The sequence below is a fragment of the Nyctereutes procyonoides genome, unplaced genomic scaffold (assembly GCF_905146905.1).
Source record: "Nyctereutes procyonoides isolate TBG_1078 unplaced genomic scaffold, NYPRO_anot_genome, whole genome shotgun sequence".
NCBI classification, from domain to species: Eukaryota; Metazoa; Chordata; class Mammalia; order Carnivora; family Canidae; genus Nyctereutes; species Nyctereutes procyonoides.
In genome coordinates, this window is record NW_026575047.1 from 2568187 (window position 1) to 2587231 (window position 19045).

General features: G+C 42.4%; 1 protein-coding gene across 4 annotated transcripts in view; it reads left to right on the plus strand.

Moving 5' to 3' along the window:
* Window positions 1-19045, plus strand: part of SLIT2 (slit guidance ligand 2) — a 350454-nt gene that overhangs the window by 7476 nt on the left and 323933 nt on the right. For all 4 annotated transcript variants that reach the window (XM_055326217.1, XM_055326219.1, XM_055326216.1 and 1 more), the window contains exon 4: window positions 7638-7709. In XM_055326217.1, coding sequence (XP_055182192.1) covers window positions 7638-7709 — 72 coding nt within the window. The remainder of the gene's footprint in view (window positions 1-7637; window positions 7710-19045) is intronic.

A 19045-nucleotide genomic window follows, 5' to 3' on the forward strand; every position in this document is an offset into this window, starting at 1 on the left:
CTGCTGCATCACTCTCAAGGAGCCTGAGTCACACACGAGACCATGTTGCCTCCTGTTTTGACGGTGTCCTCCTACACTCCCAGACCTAACCCGTGCAGGGCCGGATTGCCAAGGTCCCTCTTGCCAGCCACCCTTGCTTATCTGGGGATGAAATGAAACCCTGAGAAACGCACCTCACGTAGATTGTATTAAGAGCCCTCCTATGTGTTTAATCGAGGTGTTCAGCTGAAATCTAATTTAGTTAAGTGACTAGTTAATTCAGTGGAAACCATTAAGGAAAACAAACTACAAACTGTAAGAAAGAACTGGAACGTCTATCCTACCCGTCTATCCTACAGAGAAGATACCTGTGTACCTGCACTGAAGCCTGCATGCAAAATTGTTAATTCAAAGTAATTCTTGGCTGGTGCATAACGTCTTTGAGGGTTAAAATTAAAAAAAAAAAATCGTATTGAGGCCCAGAATATTTGCGGGCTGGTGTAAAATTCTGTTGCTCACTTATTGTTTATGGGATTAAGCTGCAGTCATTAAAGTTCTCTTTTATGGCCTTTTAAGGAGACACAGGCCATTTCAGTTTCCACTAGTGCAAATTGTCTTATGTTTATGGGTTCCTTCCTAATACAAAAGCAAGAGTATGAGAAAGTTTTGAAATTGTTTAAGGTTGCCAAAAAATAAATAAATAACATTAGGACATTAAATCCTAAATGCAGTGAGACACTTATATGCAAAATTAAATGCTGATATTCCTAAATTATGTTACTGAAAACCAGGAGCATACCATAGGAAATCTTGGGTATTAGGCAATGCGTTAACTTCACAATCGTCTTATAATAAGGAAATTGCAGTACTGATACAGGCAGAGGTTTGCACTGTTTTTCTTTTCATACCGATGGCATGTAAGGTCTTTGAAGACAAGTAGTACTTTAAAGTCTCCACGTTTTAGTATCTTCGGATTTGAAATTTCTCCTGCTAACTTTGTCTTTTGATACTGCTTTTTGGCTTAAAAAAAAAAAAAGAAAAGAGTCCAGAAGTATTCCCATGGAGCCAGCTGGGGAGTCCTGGAAAATAAAGTCGTACGCTTAGACATTTCCATGTTTCTATCCAGTCGGTACAAAGAAAATACTCATTTTAGCTTGGAAGAGTCTAAATCCCTTTACAGTGGAACCTACATTTGACCAAACCCTACACTCTCAGGAGAGGATATCTAAAGAACACATTTTTTTTTTTTTAAGGCCTGTGCAGAATTAGTTCTCCTGCGTGCATACACCAGTCGTAAGCAGGTGGCAGCCGGTGTGAGGCCGAGGCATTGCGGAGCCCTAGGATCCTTGCTGTAGGCCGCTGCACAGGAGTTCAAGTAGAGAATATGTGGTGGAACAGGTCTGAAGGAAAGCACCACTTATCCCCGTTCATCGAGGACCTAGAGAATCCCTCTTCTGACTAATCCTACAAGTTTACAGGCAACACATAACACATTCCTTTTCTTAAAATAAGGGCAAGCCAACAGTGCTAATCTCCTCGGAAAAGAATGCCAGCTCATCTCGAAACCATTGTCATCTGGCCGCTTTTTCCTTCCAGCTTTAAACCACAGCAGTTATTTTCTTAGGAGACACAACTTGGGGCCCGAGAACATACCAGACTTTCAGAGGCCGAGGATACACCCCGCGTGAGCGAAAGCGTGTGTGGACGATCAAGTGTGTACCGGTTCAACGTGACTCCTTGTCACTTGTTGGTAAGCGACGCTGGACTGTTCCGAATCACGCCGACTGGTCACACAGGGCTTCGGCGCACACCCGCGACAGGTGTGGCGGCCAGCGCGCCCGTCCGCCCTCCCTGGGGCCTGCGGTTGAACGGTGGCGGCGACGGGCCTGTTCGCTGTCCGTGGGCCGCCGGACACACCGAGGCAGCAGGGCTGTTTATCTTTCCCACATCTGTCTGGGGCTCCCCCTTTGTGCCGTGCGTGCAGGATGCCGGCTCCTTTATCCCGCCTCCGGAGGGAGCGCCCTCGCTCGCCCTGGGACGCGGGTCTGCGGAGGCAGCCGGGCAGCGTGGCCCTGAACTGCGTCCCGGCCCTGCGGGTGCCTCTGCCGGCGGCGGGCCCGGCGTTCGCCACTTCCACGGAAGGACGCACTTGGCTGCATGGACTCCTCTACCGGTCACTCTTCGTACCCTTTTTCAGAGCGATTTCTAGCTGCTGGGCTGTCGGGACACGGCGAGAGCGCTTGGACGGGGGACTGGGATCAGTGGGGGTGACTTGGCACCGACGCCCCCGGAATATCCCCTCAAGGGAGCCTGCGGGGAAGCGGCCCTGGGGGGGTCTGGGCAGGTCCGTCTGTCTGCGGGGCTGCGGCCGCTGTGGCCGCATCTGCTCCTCCCGGCCCTCCGGCCGGCGTGCCAGGGCCTCCCTGCTGGTACGCGGATTGTGCCCTCTGACCGCTCGCAAGCTTCTGTGCCCCTTTGTTAAATTCAGAACTGTTAGCCAAGAGCGACGCCAGAAGCCTGATGCTCTGCGTTCACGACGCTCGTGCCTCACGTGAACCTCACTGTCCGTACGCCGGCTGCACGCAACCAGAAGCCTTTGCTCTCAGTCCCCCCGTGGCGTGTTGATCGGATTGCTTCGTCTTTCCAAAACTGTTTCCCCATCTTTGGAAGAGCGATCATCATACTGGCAGGACATGCTTTACATCAGATGATGCCCATAGAGCTCCCCAAAACACTTGTCACGCGGTTGGCATTTGGAGAAGTGTTACCCCGCATCTCATCACCTCTCCTCTGTTTTTCAGAAGCTCTGTGTAGGCATTATCTGATCTCGTTGAGCTAATAAAATGTGTAGATGATGAAGTTGGCTTTTGCATGTTCATATTCACTGTAGTTTTCGTTCTGATTTTCTCTGCGTGGCACACGGCATTAGACGAGGTGTGGGGAATGTCCACTGGGTCCTCCAGGTTTTGTCCCAGAGTATTTCTCACACTTGCTCTGGGTGTAGAGAGAAATGTCAAGAAGCCAGGGGAGCGAAGGGGAGGCAATATTTTTACTAATAAGTTTGATTTATCCACCTGAATAATACATAACCTAAAATCGTCACCTTAAAAATGTTAGAACACCAACATTTTCAGAACAAGTAGAAGTTAACCTGAACGGAAAGCATTTTTGTTTGACCAATAGGAGATCGTAGGTGATAAACTCATGAAGGCAGCGTGTATTGAAGGCTTATTACAGACCAGACACGCTGCTAAAATGCCTTACGTGTGCAACAACAGGAAACGTTACGTCCACTTTCCATTTTGCATTGGGCTAAAGCTTGCGATTCTTCATTGAACTGAAGAGTTGAAAAAATAAAAGACTGTTTGTTGCTTTTACCAATGGATGAGACATAGGAGCAGTGGCAGATAGTGATTTGAAGCAGTGCTTGTCAATAATGCTCAGGCTGCCCTTCAGATCGAGGTTGCTGAGAATCAGCATTTCAGAGGCCAGTGGTGTTGTGTGTGATACGGAGAGATCCCTCACCCCCCTGAAGGTCACGCTCAGAAACCGCTGTAACACAGAGGAAGCGGTGTTGGGATCCCTGTCATCCTTGCCCTAGGGAGCTAGGGAGCGTCTTTGAGACGCACTCTACACGCCTTTCTGAAATCATGAGTGACCATCCAGAGAGTCTCCGTGAGCCCTGAGATCTCGGGGGCAGATCCTGTCTAGCTGGTGGTGGCGGGAGGCCTGGATGTGATTCCACGTTCCTTCAGCAGGATGGAGTGTCCCAGCTCCGAACAATAGGTGACTGCCCCACCTGGTGAGCTTGATGGAGCCAATTTATGCCAGGTCCCATAAATCCTCCTCTGAGATACACTTAATTCACTACATGCTGTTTTTCTGTTCTGGGGACATCAGATTTCAGCTTCTTGAACTCATTTGCATTAGAATTGTTATTACAGCACTATCCTCTTCAAGCTGCTAAGAAGTATTCTGTGTCATTCGAGGTGCTAGCTAGTAGCCTGTTTAGGAGTCCTTATGCACCTTAATGGTCTTTAAAGTACTACTGGATTTTTTTTTAATGTCCTCTTTAAGAGTTTAATTTCTGGTCATTTTACAAGAAATCCCTGCTTAAAAAATTTCCCCTGCACTGAATATTTTGGAAGAATTTCACTTTTTATTTTAATGTTTGGATTTCCATTTATTCATAGCACCGATGGCAGAAAGAACAGGAACCCGAAGTGTACTGGTATTCTTTTATGGTGAAAAAACCTCATACTGTTTTCCTATACATGTTATCACATCCCTTACCATCTGCCCTTCTAGTGTCCTACCTTGTCTCCTGCTCATGGTTGGTTTAGACAATGTTACGATCATTCACCATAGTTTTTTTTTTTTTTTTTAGTTATTTCTGATAGAAAGAGAGAGAGAGAGAGAGAGAGAGAGAGAGAGAGAGAGAGAGAGAGGCAGAGGGAGAAGCAGGCTCCATGCACCGGGAGCCTGACGTGGGATTTGATCCCGGGTCTCCAGGATCGCGCCCTGGGCCAAAGGCAGGCGCCAAACCGCTGCGCCACCCAGGGATCCCCTCACCATAGTTTTCATGAAAGAATGATAAACTACCTGAATTCGGAGAAAACTATTTTATACATATTTTCATTTCTCTCTCAAACTTCAGGTATTTTAAAAGGATCTTAAACAGGGAGCTGAATATAAAGCTAGTTTTTTAAATTGTTTTATTTTCAAGTGGTTCATGCATCGAGAGTGAAGAAATAGACTCTATAAAGCTATGTCTTTTTCCCCAAGCAAAGGTCAGTGAGAAGTGAAATTTCAGTATTATATGATCTTGAATTAATGCTGAGATATGTTAAGCTTGTGTCTCTGATAGAAGTGGTTCAGAAGATAGGTTCTGGAATCCCCCTGCCTGAGTTCAGGGCTTAACTCTACATTCTGTGAGCAGGGTACCTGTCTCTAGGACAGCAGTAAGCATAGTACCTACTGTTGGGGTTGGTTCCGAAGCACGAATGAGAAAGTTCACGCAAACCTCTCAGAACAGTGATCATCACGTAGTACGCTTAGTGTATGTTCGCTATTGCTCTTGGAGTGAGTGAAGAATGGCTGGGACTGTGAAAGGAATGTTTAGGAAAAAGGCAGTGCATGGACCCAATCTGAAATACCTACTTTTCTCAGGATATCGTAACTTGTTTGAACATGTCAGTTTCCTTCCAACTTGTGGGTGATGTTGAGGACAGCAGGGGGAGGGAGGTGATGGGAAGGAAAGCAGGTGACTGCTGTATGGGGCACCTGAAGGCAGGTTTGCTGGTGGGGCTCTGGTTAGCTAGACAGTGGCATAAAAACTAAGGCAGGGACCTCAGGGAGCAACCCAGAGGAACGTTGGCTGGATGTAAAATGCATAGGCTAGCGTTCTGCTGAACTATGTCAGCATGCAAAAAGAGAAGTATGTTGTCCTTTAGCATTTCCTAGGAGCCCACTGAGTGCCGGAGAAGAAGGGAAGAGATCCAAAGATGGGGTCTCTGTACTGGAAGGCCTTCCAGTCTACAGGGAATCCGAGAAGTATGTGAATAAATATACAGGGTTACTTAAATATACTGTTATTTGTCAAATGCCATGGGGTTGGGGAGCACAGCCAGGGGAGGCACCACCTCTGTGTAGGGGAACCAGGGAAGTTTCACATACCATGTAAGATGTACCATCTCAAAGGAAAGCTTGGAATAGGGGCTTGAAGGAGCATCCTGGATGCAGCTGGAGAATCCTGCAGGGAGTCTGTTGGTCCAGTGGTTGGATGACTTTACGACAGCCCACATCTGCCACGTTACAAGTGGAGATTGGCTCTTGGAATAATGAGAGTCTACCCGAAAGCGGTTGCTTCCCTAAAAAAAATTCTAATTTCCGCTATTGTGAATATTCGTGCTTTGTCTTTTGAGAGAAAAACATAACCGGGTCACAGTGAAGTTACGTTTTATCAGAACTGCATCATAGTAGATTCTGGAAGTACTCCTCCCTTTCCTCCTTGCCCAGTGGAGAAAAATAAATGAGTAAAGAGCTCTTGGTTTTGCTTTAGATTTGACCTTGTTGTCTGCTTTGTTTAAATAAATTTGTGTAAGTGGGAAGAAATTCCACTCTTTCGCCGCTAATTTTACTATTTCCCCGCCTAATTGTCTTGGCCTCCTTTTTTATGGGTGTGCATTTTATTAGGCTGAGAGTGTTTCCGTAGATGGTCAACTTCTTCATAACGCGAGTTTGTGTAATGAAAGTCACGGTTTTCATCATTGCCTCGTGGCATTTTAGAGTTGGAAGAAGTTCTGAAGTTCACCTGGTGCGATTTTTCGCCTAGCGCAGGATTTCTTTTTATTATGTCCTCTGCAAGAAAAAAAAAAAATAACAAGCAAATGCATAGCCCCTGCTTGAATATAAATGGAATTAAAGAGTTGAGAGTTCCTCAAGGCAGGTCATTCCATTTCTTCTAGTTTTTGGAAATTCTCTAATTCTTAGAAAAGTCTTCTTATCATCTACTTTCTTAAGACTTACAGTCAAACTGGTGCCATTTCTGCCCTCTGGAGATTAAATAAGTATAATTTTGTTCCTATCTGATGACCATTTATATATGTCAAGATGGATACGCTTTCTCTTCCTGTCCTCTTAACATTTATAGTTGAGGCTCAAGAAATAGCTCCAGGTTCTTCAATATGACATTAATTTTCTGGACCTTCTTATTCTCGTCTAGAGCTATAGCAACCTGTAAATCGTTTAAGTGTCCATGTTTTGCATCAGCAAAACAAAAACAAAGCAAAATATCATTATTTTATTTAACTTTGGAAAATGCAGGGGGATGGGCATTATTTTTACTGATTTCGGTTGCCCGAAATCAGGTCAGGTTGCCCACTTAAGGCAAATCGGACTTCCCAACTCCTTAACGAACGTCCACGGTCCAGGAGAACTCAGTTACATGGCATCAGGGCATGAATTAGTTGCAGTTACATTTTTTTTCTAAATTCTAAATTTAAATTCATATCAGGTAAGCATTTAAAAAAGCATTATCTAAGCATTTCTAGCCACCATGATTGGTTATAACCCGGCCTTGTTTTTAGCTAAGGGTCAAGAATTGTGGGGTTTAGGTTTGGACCTCTGTGGTTTTTCCTCTGCTTTTGCCCATAGGGACAAATCATGCTGACAGTTTTTCACAGTTTTTTTTTTTTTTTCCCCCCAACTAAGCAAGATGCTCACAAAATTGAAATTTCCATCTCCCCATAATGCCTTGGCTGAAAATTTAGGTCATCTGGGGCAGCACATGAATCTTTTTTTAGGGCACCGTTCACTGTGGCATTTGTGCTGTGTACTGCACTCACCTAACCCAGACACCAGAGTCTGAGTCAAGAAACCCTTTTTCATCGTGTGTATCCTGGATGACTGAGGTTGCATGGGATGTGAGGCTAGGGCTTAGGCCCGGGGAGTCATCCGGGTGAGCGTAATGGGAAATTGCTTTAAAGAGTCAGGTGACACAAGGTGTAACCAACTTCTGATTTGCAATGCTTGGGTTCTTTTGAATGTCATTTCTTTCTTCCCTGAAATACAGGATGAGGCATGACACGACTAAATCACAGACTGGTTGTTGGGTATTTTCTGTGTAACGTATGCTTTGTTTTTGTTTTTCTCAAAAGGCGTTTAAACAGAAATCACCTTCAGCTGTTTCCTGAGTTGCTGTTTCTTGGGACTTCGAAGCTGTACAGGCTGTAAGTAGACAGAAACGGTTATTGTTGCTTCGGGTAGTACCTTGTATTTTATTAAATGTGTTTTGGATCTGTTTCCTTGTGCTCTCCTGGAATCTGTTCACCGGTAGATTAATGGATTAAGAGTGTGCCTCTCTTTTCTTTCTTTCTTTTTTTTTTTTTTTTTGGTCTTATGGAAGTTTATGATTGGTTTTCCAGTGGTTTCAGTTGTTGTATTTGGTCAGCATTTAGTGGTTTCTGTCTGTGTCCTTGTAATTGTATTATTCTCTCTTGGTTGTGCGGTGGTGAGATTTACCTTACTTCTTTATGGAAACTTTTGATTAAGGTCTGGAGGGGAAAATCGCCACTGTGTTTCCTTTTCAGAGGAAGTTGGCAGTGTTTCCTTGTAAAGTTCGGGTTCTTAGTGTCAGCCTTCTTGACATTGTTTCTGTACTGGAGTAGTGTTTATTAGTCTGGAAATATTATTATAAGGTATTTAAAGAGGCCTATAAATTTCCTCTTAAATGTTCCTTTTAAAACCAGAATTCCAAACTCTGCAATAGGAATGGCTGTAAAGGTCTCGTAACAACTCTGTTGTAGGGTGTTAAGGGAAGTACGTGTTTGGAAGGAGCGTCATGTAACTATTAGGCAGAACCAGTCTTTCCTCCCTGGAATGCTTGTTCGCTGACCTAAGATGGGATGGCGAAAACACAGTTCTGAAAGCTTTTAAAATTAGATTTTCAGCCATACAAATGATTCCGTGCAGATGGGAGGTAAGCTACAGAGCGTGGGAAGAATAAATAACCACGATCGGTGGCGTTCGTGGACGTTGCGCCCCAGCCTCCCCCACGGGCTCCGTTCGCGGGGAGGGGCGCCTGCAGCCTGGCTCTGTCGGGGCCTGTTGCTGTCACGGTTGTAGCAGGAGGAGGAGCGTCCTCTTGGCCCCGCAGCGGCCAGGCTCCTTGGGCCCCTGAGGCCTTGGCTGCGGAGGGTTGGCCCTGGGCCCCGGCGCCCTCCCCCAGCGCGGTCCAGGTCCCCGGGCAGGGCTTCCCCTCCCCGTGCTCCCCTCCGGTTACTCAGCTCAAGTCAAGCAAATTGAGAAGAAAACCAAACCTAAAGATTGACTTTTAAATAAGTGTTTCTGTAAGGACTGTTTTGACCAAGGAACTAGGAGATAGGCCATTAAAAAGCTTCCATGGATGATGAGAGACCCCTGACTCTGGGAAACGAACAAGGGGTGGTGGAAGGGGAGGGGGGTGGGGGTGACTGGGGGACGGGCACTGAGGGGGGCACTTGGCGGGATGAGCACTGGGTGTTATGCTAAATGTTGGCAATTGAACTCCAATTAAAAAAATTAAAAAAAATAGATTCCATGTATGTATAGAAGTTGATACTTCTACTTAAATATTTCTGCTTAGCTTCCAAGACGGGCCACAGGGATGGTTTTCGTGTCACTCTACTTTCTGCTTTAAGTTGCTGTGATTGAGGAGACTGAAGCATTGGCTTCAAGGCTCCGGTACAATGAGGGATATGAAACCACTGCTCTGCTAATAGTGTCTGTATATGAGCAGTCCACCCCAATCTGGGACATTTTCGATTTTCTTTGTAGCCAGGAAAGTATAATTTAAATGAGGACTGTCATCTACAATTAAAAGCATTAAGCTTTTAGAAGGAAAAATTCTTAAATTTTAAGAATTTAAAAAAAAATTAAGAAGGGAAAATTCACTTCTGCACAGTCTCTGAGGAACAAGAATCTCTGGTTTTTAGTCTAGAAGTAGTTGGATTACTTCTCTTGGAAGGCTTCAGGTGGTGTAATCCAGTACCGCATCCTCTATCGGCAAATTATATTGTTGAACTTTTTTTTTTCCCCACTTTGACAATATCACGTAGCAGGCCAAGGGGTGTTCTTTCATATTTTGTTATGATCGTCCAACTTTAGGGAGCTGCCGTGCGAAAAGAAACTGATAGCTTCAAGAGATGAGTGAAAGAAACAGAACCTGTAAAATTCTCAGGCAGTGTTTCCTAGTTCATTAAAAGCATGTAAACACTGGGAAAAAGGGCAGCTAGAAAATGCATTCGGAGTTGTGATGTCCCTGTCTGGCTCGCGTGACTTCCCCTGGGGAGTTCTGGGAGATAAGACTTTATTTCTTAGAAGTAGTTGCAAGAGGGACTTGAGTGCTTTGACGTCCCCGGAGTTAGGGGCTGATGGCGTAATGTTTAATATCGATTGGGGCTTAACACGTGACATAAGTACTAAAGACACGTGGAAACAGTGGCGTAATTTTTTTTCTCCATCCTCAGGTCAGTGATCATTTGAGTGGAGGCACCGTAGTCCCACCTGCGTTAGATTTAGTGAGTGGTTACCAGTGGTCTCCTTCTTGAGTAGATAAGTTATAAGCCACATGTTTTAAGCTCTAAGCTACTTCTTTAGGACGATGATCGTTAAGTGGAATAAACAACCACCATCAAACGTCTTTCATGAGTAAAGCCTGTGAGCCTGACCGCCTAGCCAGCGTGAGCTCCAAGAGGAAGGGTTCAAGTTCAGATTTTCATCATGTGATACAGGTGCCTCGCAGTTCACCCAAAACAAATGTTCTCACAGATGGGAGAATGTGCAGAAATCTGAAAACACAAATGTCCTTTAAAATGTTCACACAAGAGGGATAAGTGACAGAACAAAGGATACAGGATTTCTGATACATAACAGAGAAAGTGTGTTGGGACAGGGAAGGTATTTGACTCGTCGCTGCACCGACAAATTAAGCGATCCCTAATCGCCTGCCATATAATGTAGCAGAGGCACGCACATCTAGAATTCATGAAAGAAACAAATTCATGATTAATTTTCTCTTATCAGTTGTTGCATGATTCTCATTACCATCTCTGTTTCTTTTTCTGACTTACCGCATTAGCTAATACTTTCCCCCTTATTTGATACTCTTTTTTAATCCTGGTCTACAACCACTGAAGACGTGCACTAGTTTATTGTGTGCTTCATCCTACTGGTGTTTGATTTTTTATCACAGTGTACTTAGATTAAAAAGAGTCTGATGTACTGGACATTATGCAGATTTTCTTCTCACGTTTATAATGAATAATCACCATTTGACTCTTGGCTGAAAATGAGATGCCAGGTGAAGCAGCACACATGCTTTTTTTGGACTCTAAATGCAATATAAAAGAAAAAGAGGGTACACTGTATATGAATTATGATTCGACACGGTTGGTTGCTGCTAGCGGCCAAATATGCTTTTCCTTTGCTGTCTGCTCCAATTTCTCTTTGGACGGGTTCAGAGAGCACTACATGTTCAGGTCAAGATGTTTGCTCAGAAATAGTAGTACAGTTGCAGCTGTGTTTGTTGGAGCAGGAGACTAGTTTAAATAGCATTACCATTTATCCAGTCCATTAACAGAACTCTGTAAAATAATACCAACTCTGCATAAACGACAGGACAGTGTAATAAAATTACAAGCACTTGTTGACAGATGGAAAGTGTAAGTAAAGGGAAAGCAAAGGGCCAGAGGTTGGAGGTTAAAAGAGACAGCACATGGTTTCCTTGACTTGCGCAGATACGCCATTCTCCCTGTGGCTCCTCCTCCAAAACCGATGCTGCGTTTTTATTATCGACCTAAGAGTGGAGAAAATTATTCGTGGGACAATCTGGAGCTGGTCAACGGAGATTTTAGCGACTTTTCGAAATGGGCGACCGTGATTGTCTGAGATTTATGAGTGGCAATCATGTATATGAGTAGCATGTACAAATCTTCCTGATAAATGTAACCTTACAGGTGATTTACCAGTGAGTGGTTCACACTTTTCAACTTGAGTTTGCAGCTACTAATCCGGGCTCATTAGAGAGGAATTTCGTTGGGACTACTGCGGTCAAGCTTTTGGTTATAAATATTTGTTTTGTGGTTTTCTGTTTATTTCTTTGAGTATTATTATATTTACCCAGACTTCTAACATAAGCTTAAGTATTGCAGAAACTCATTTTTCACTCTGGTGTGTACTGAGACAAGACAAAACTAACAAATGAAATTAAATGCATGAGTCCCAGTGATCCATTTTCTCTACTTCTTTGAATAAAAACTTTGGTATTTCTGGTTCACAAGTGGCATTTATTATTCCCCAGTGAGTTTTGGAGTCTCTGAATTATCTAGCATTATAAATAGTATTTTTAAACTCCAGGGCTCTTTTTATGGCCTAGTGACTACTTACCTGAGACAAATAGATTTTGACCGCTTAATCTGATTGGTCAGGTCGCAGTTCATTGACTGTCAGATAGGATCGCAGATGCTTAACGTTGTTTTTAATGATGATAGAACCTTTTTTTTTTTTAGAAGAAAACAAATTTTTGTTTCATTATGGTAAAAATTCATTTGCGAAGTATGACAAATATACAGGGGAGCTGTCTTTATTTCCCTTTTGTCTCGCCCTGTAGAAGGAGCTTTAGTGTTTGTTTTTGGTTTTTAATAGTTACAAGAGTAACGTACATATCCTTGGGTCAAAAAAGTTGGGACAATCCAGAAAAATAGAAAAAGGGAAGTGGAGATTATTCATTATCCTGCCATCCAGACACAACCGTTAGTAAACTTGTCAGTTATTATTCACCGAGTTTTCTATGATTATGCATATACATGCTGACAAACATTTATTATGAAAACATGTTTTGTTTTGTTTTGTTTTGTTTTATGTCCCCAGGGCCTAGTATGAGGCTTGACCTTTAGAAACCTCTCAGTAAGTGTTTGATGTATTGAATTAAATCTCCGTCGGGTTCAGGGTTTGTAACGTGAATGAGCAAACAGTAACCCTGGGAAGGCACTAGGAATAATAGAGCCAAATTAAATTTAAAGGGTAACTCGGCTAATTAAAATGTTTAGTCCCCTCAGGTCTTCTAAACATTGAAGGGTCTGGGTAGACACGCGCAAAATAAAAATAGCCCGTTTTTCGCTTCGGCAAAATATTCATTACCTCGCTATAATCCTACATTTCTATAAAACCGTGTGATTTCGTCTCGAGGAGGCTTGTATCCAGGGATAATCGCGGAGTACCAGGGCGGAGCTTGTGCCAGAATTCCTCGAGTTCTTGTCTGCCTGCCCTGGTTCAGGCGTGGGCATGGGCGTGGGCGTGGGCTCGGGAGGTGTCAGGTGCGGAGCTCCTGCTGCCCTCCCCCTCCCCGGGCGGTGGCCCTGCCCAGTAAATCTGGGTTGTGCAGGATGGCAGGTTGCAGTTGCCAGGGTTACCGTTGTCCGGCCAGACCCACAGCTCCACTGGCCGAGCTGCCCCATCCGGGCGCTGCTCCCTTCCGGTCCCTTGCCGCTGCCAAGGTGCAGACACTGGGGTGTACTCTGTACCGTTCACCCCGAGGCTCCCCCGCCCCCAGGCTCCGCGGGGCGACAGACTGACTTTGGAAACTGAGACCCTGGACGTACATGAGATAAAACTTAGAAACCCGCTAACCACCTGTGATGGAAACACCAAGGCCCGCTGTTGGGCCCATAACCTCACTGTTACGGGGCCCGGGGCCTCTGCTCTTGCCCCTTGAAAAATGGAGCTTTAGGGGGAGCATTTAATTTGAAAAGATTACGATTGCACGAGCCAGTCTTGAGTGTGCAGACACAGCCTCGCCGCGCAGGTACCCGGGCTCCTTCAGAGTCGCCCTCGCCACTTGGCGTGCGGGAGGGAGGCGGCCGCCCGTAGCACTGACTTGTGATTCTGTTTTAAAATCCACACGTGCTCCGGTGACCTCGAAGTCACCCATGTGACGGAGATGAACACCGTGCTTGGGAGGCTTGCCGGGCCTCGTGTCGATAGTTTTATTTCCGAGAGATCACAAGTAGAAGGGGGGGCTGCTGAGAAACGGGTCCGATGTTGGTAGGCTCCTGCTAGGTGCCCAGCACCTGCCTTGCACCCGGGCAGCAATCCTTCCCGTCCAAGTGGCCGGCTTGTGCAAACGGTTGTGTCCCGGGTGTAAAGGTGTCTGCGACCACCAGCAGGCGCTCGCGGTAGGCCGGTTTGCAGTTGGAGAGGACCCTGATGGATGCTGGTATGTGGTGTCCGTGGGCCTCGGCCACCGCTAACGTCTGACCTGTGACATGTAAACTAAAACTTAGTTCCGCAACAGTGACTGCGTTTGCTGACACGTGAATTCAAGTCTATGGTTTCCATGTCAAAGAGATGTTTTTTCAGTGCACATCATCAAGGGAACATTTTAAAATTCGGCGGTAAGTCCTAGAATTGCCACTGCAGTCTCAAGGATATAATTTGGTGACCAAAGTTGGCAAAAATAATTCTAGGAATAAGGGCCCATCGGACTGTAGTTCTGTTAGCTAATTTTAATATATTTATGTTATGTCTTAAGACACTGAAATCGACCAGTGTGTGGCATAAGAGAGAGGACATAAAACACTGGTGTTTGAATACCTACTCAGATATTAGCAGCTCTGTTATTTTTGGGAATCCGGTGACGCCTGTGGAGTCAAGTTTCTGTATCTTTAAAATGGGAATGATCATGTTTTCCTCCTGAGGATGTTTCAAGATTCTATTTTCAAAAGAACATTGCCAACGTCCCAGGGTGATAGAAATTGTATGATTATTATCTTGTCCTTGCAAAGATGAAAATAATAGTCACACAGATGTCTTTGCAACTTGCCCACAGTCAGCAAATCTCCTTGTTCTGTTTCACCTCTGTCTTGCAATTATTGTCGATGTAGTAACACATGCAGAAGCACAGCCACATTAATTTTTTTTACCACTACAAATTAACATAAGATGTGCACTTGCATCATCTTGTTTCTCCTTACTTGGCCACACAAGGTACATTAAGGCCAGAATGTTCTTAATGAGATCTCCTGCCCTCTCCCAGTTGATGATTCATGTAGTTTTAAAATTCCTGTATAGAGTGAATTAGCTGTAGAAAGAGAGACTGTGACTCAGAAACTGTGTTAGTGTACATATTTGGGTGGTTGTTTTAATGATGTTTTTTGGTAAATAAATGAAGGAAAAATAGGAGTTCGCCCGCAAAAACTGCCTACGCTCCTTAAACTACAGTTAAACTATTCTAAAAGTTATCAAGAAGATTTGCATATGTTCCTAAAGAACATTTTTATTGCTAATTAAAATTTCAATCTTTAAAACCATCTAAGATAATTAACCCATTGATCTTGTAATATGCAAATATGATGTGATCTGTGGAACAGTCTGTCATCTTTACATAAACTGCATATGTGATTGTAAGTGCATTTTTAGATTAAACATATGTCAGAATGCAGTGCAAATTGCAAATCGTTTAGCACTTTGGATTTAAACAATATTTGATAATGAAATAGATCTGAGCCAGAAGCTATTTTTGTTTCGTTTTGTTTTTATTGTAACTCCAATACTTCGCACGTACATAAGCTTTGCAGGCAGAGGCAATGTGGTGTGTCTCCTCTTTATTACCTGCTACCCATAACCCAGTTAATTGCTATCACTGAATTCTCAGTAGAAAGTTGAAAAATCATGATAAATATTTGGTTAATGCTGATGGATGTAAGAAACTTTGGGGCAAGAGTTTTTTTTTTGTTGTTGTTTTTTGTTTTTTGTTTTTTTTTTTTAACAACGACATTCTAGAGAAGGAAGCAATGAAAAGTAAAAAGGCCTGTTGGTGGCAACACCCGTGGTGTAGTGTAGGACATGGCTGTGTGAAATGTTATTAAGAGAACATCTGCGCCTCTTGAAATCTCCCCCAAATGAATGTGTACAGCTAAGTATGGCAACTTGATTTAAGTGTTTAAAAAAAAAAAAAACTTAAAGAAAAGAGAAATAAATACGTCTGGAAACAGAATGGGAAAAGATAGCTTTGCCCCGTCATGATAGGTTTCTTCAACTAGTGAAAGATTAAAGCTTGAAGTATGTGAATAGCTGAGAACAGCACAGAGAAAGGTTGATTGCTTCCCCTCCAACAGTTCCAATTGATTGAAAAAAGCCTAATTTAAAGTTCTGTTTGTTCTATGTCTTAAACCATCAGAATTCTCTTTTAGGACCGGAGGAATGCTCTGGAGGAAAAAGAATCCAAGGATAAAAAGTCATTGCAAGCCAACAATTGTTCCTAATCCTCACAAAATGCTGGAGAAATTAAATTTATTCTTTATTGCTCAAAGTGTTACCTAGGTCACTGGGCGATGGGAAAATTGGACTGGAAGTCGAGTAGGCACAAGCTTTGTTTTGTGTCTAGATGCTTAACCTTAGACACGACAAGGCATCTCAGAGTGTGGTGGGAACTTGGTTCAGAGCGTTAACACCAAGACTTTTATTACCCTGGATTTATAATAGGCTGTGCTGTCAGGAGATGAAAATGTTGTGTTTACATTGCAGTGTTAAATGATCATTTAATTAACACCTAAGGAAAAAAAAAAAAAACTTGTGAAATTCTTAGCAGCTTTTATTGTTGGTTTCCTGGGAGGTTTTAATATCCAAGTTTCATTGAGATTTCTTTTTGTAAGTAGAGACACAAAAGACATTATAAACTTTTTAAGGAAGACAAACAGTTTAACCTTGACCCCTTTTTTCTGAAATATTAATTTAAATCACATTTTAAATCTGGCGTGCCTATTTAAAAGGTTTCTAGACTAATATATTAAAATATGTCTTAATTAAACACTTTATTTTTGTGTCAACGTGTGTAATGTTTAAATATTTATTTAATTTACGGTCTACGCTTTCTACCGCAAAACATTTGAGATTGCCCATTAGTTTATCATAAGAAGTTCATGTTTAGCATACTGATTAGACATATTTTTACATCTTTTAAGCTACCACTGTAGTTACACTGTTTTAAGAATTGGGGTCAAAATATGTAGTCACAGGCAAGCAAATTATAGGGGGAAAGGTCCCTTGTTATTATTATTATCATGATTATTTAATAGGTGGAAGCTATTATCATGATTTAAAAAACATATATAGACAGGATGAAATATGAATTAATATGAAAATTCAGATGTGCTTCATTAGTTATGAAAAGATTAGATGTTATCAAATTCCTTGATTTATTTTTTCATCTTTGATTTGCTTTTCATCTTTTAGCAATTACCTAAAAGGAAGAGTTTGAAGCAAATTGATAACATTTGGAAAGTATGATATGTACTGCCAGAGACAGCTGCTCACTCACTCACTGTGTTTTTTCTAAAAGTAATATTAGAATTTATATCGTAACTCCTTTCATTTTATCTGGATATGCAACTCCATATATTCAAAAATATGAAACTGTAAAAAAATATTTACAGTTATTTGCTGTGAAAGTAAAATCTTTTTGTTTTTCCAGAAATAAATGTCCTGCTATAGTTTTTCTAAGGACACTATTTTTATTCATACCGCAACTAAAAATGTTTATCCCTTTTTTAAAAGTTTAGACTCAAATGCCTCAGGATAAAACCTGCTTTCTGTATTATTCATGGTAAAAGAGTTCAAGAAGGATTGAATGTTATTAAAAATCTCTTAATAGAAAGCTCTGCTTTGAACCAAGAATTATATTCTCATTCACAAAATACTGCTGAACTTAGTATGGGCACTTTCTACAATGTTAAATGTTCTCCTTCTATCAAATTTCAGCTTTTCTCCAAAACGTTCCTTTTTTTTTTTTTAAACCCACATTGATCTTTTTCTTTTTAAAGCTCCTTGTCTACCCAAAATCGAGTAACAAAAACCTCTAAGTAGGACTATTTGCTTTGAGTCTTATTTCCTTCACATGAGGATCCACCTTTAGACTGAGATGGTTGCCAGACACAAAATGCTCAGCGGTAAAAAATTAGTGAAAGGGAGAGGTAACAAATTTTGTTTTAACAGACTGGATAGCTAGATGTTCTAAATGATATAGTCCATTATACTAATAGCTATTCCAAGCCAACCAGGTGGTTGTGTGTGCTTGGGAAGTGGGGATCCTGAGAGGTAGAGAAACGTACACAGTTTGTGAATGTTCAAGATGCTTGAGGAATATAAATTTAGGGAAGGTATAGGAGATTCCACTAAACATAATTATGTTGCTTTTGTGCTAAAAAAAAAAAAAAAAGCCGTGATACGCTTTTTTTGTACTGAGAAAGTGAGTGTCAAGGTTTATACGTTAGTTATTTGGAATCGTCGACTAGTAAATAAAAAGAAAGATTCTGGGATTTATTGCAGGTAAAGTTTCTGAGTCTGTGTCTTAAAAAATAGAAATAACAAACAATTATGCTTCAATGAATACATTTGATGGCTATTCAATAGGAACTGTTGAATATAATGAGATGGGGAGATAGGATATCTAGAAATACTCTGCATCCTACTCCACAGGGATTAGGTGAGTTAAAATTAACTTCCCATTTGCATAGAACTCTCTTGCCTGCCTTTTAGGACCAATTATTATTTAGTTCTGTATTACTTCTTCAGCTTTATCATTGCGATCACAGCATGCACGCTACATCCCAGCGGTTGCCTCCCGGAAGTCCTCACACATTTGTGGCCTCCAGTCTCGCCGCCAGTTTATGGCAGCATAGTTCACCTGTGGGTATAATAAGTCTCCCCTCCTTCGCGAGACCCTCTCAACTGCTTCAGTGCCTTATGGCCAGATGATCATTGATTATAAGGTAGTGGTTTGAGTACAGACCGTCACATGACTGTGTAGATGTGAATCACTTAATGTGTAGATTTCAGAATGTCATTCAGTTGCCTTCCCCCGTGCCTCAGTTTCTCCTTGTGTAAAAAAAAAAGAAAAAAGAGAGAGGATAATGGAATTTACTTCCTGGAAGTGCTGTATGGAGTCGATTATTCAGTAAACAAGGCTTAGTTGGATGCTTGATACACGGTAAATGCTGTATTTTATGTTATTTTTATTTTTTTAACTTTCAAAACAACTGTTATTTCCTGTGTCGTATAATGTGCAGTAACGTATTCTTTAATCGTAACGTGTGTGTTAACTTTGCAAAGACTCTTGTCCCGTGTTTGTCTTTGTTTTACATATAGCGTCTCGCCCAATGCAGGTTGCTTAATCAATACTTTCCAACTGAATGTTTGATGGAAATTAAACCTGAAAATAATTAACAGTAGCTTGAACTTGGAATGAAATACATTGTGAAAAGAAGGCGCTGGATGAGAAAAGTCAGAAGACAGCCTAGCTAACACTCCTAGCTCTGTTGGTCACCCCTGGCCGCAGATGCTGAGCAGGGGCGCTTGATCTCTTTTTGAGGATGAGTTTCTTTGCTCATGAAAGTCTAGAGTAAGTCAGATAAGAGGGTGAGCACGTGTGGTGTGTCCACCTCCTCTCCTCTTCCCCGTCTCTAGGGAATGCTCAAACATGATTGAGAGGAGGGAACGAGATCAAAATATATCACACTGTTCCAGCTCTTTT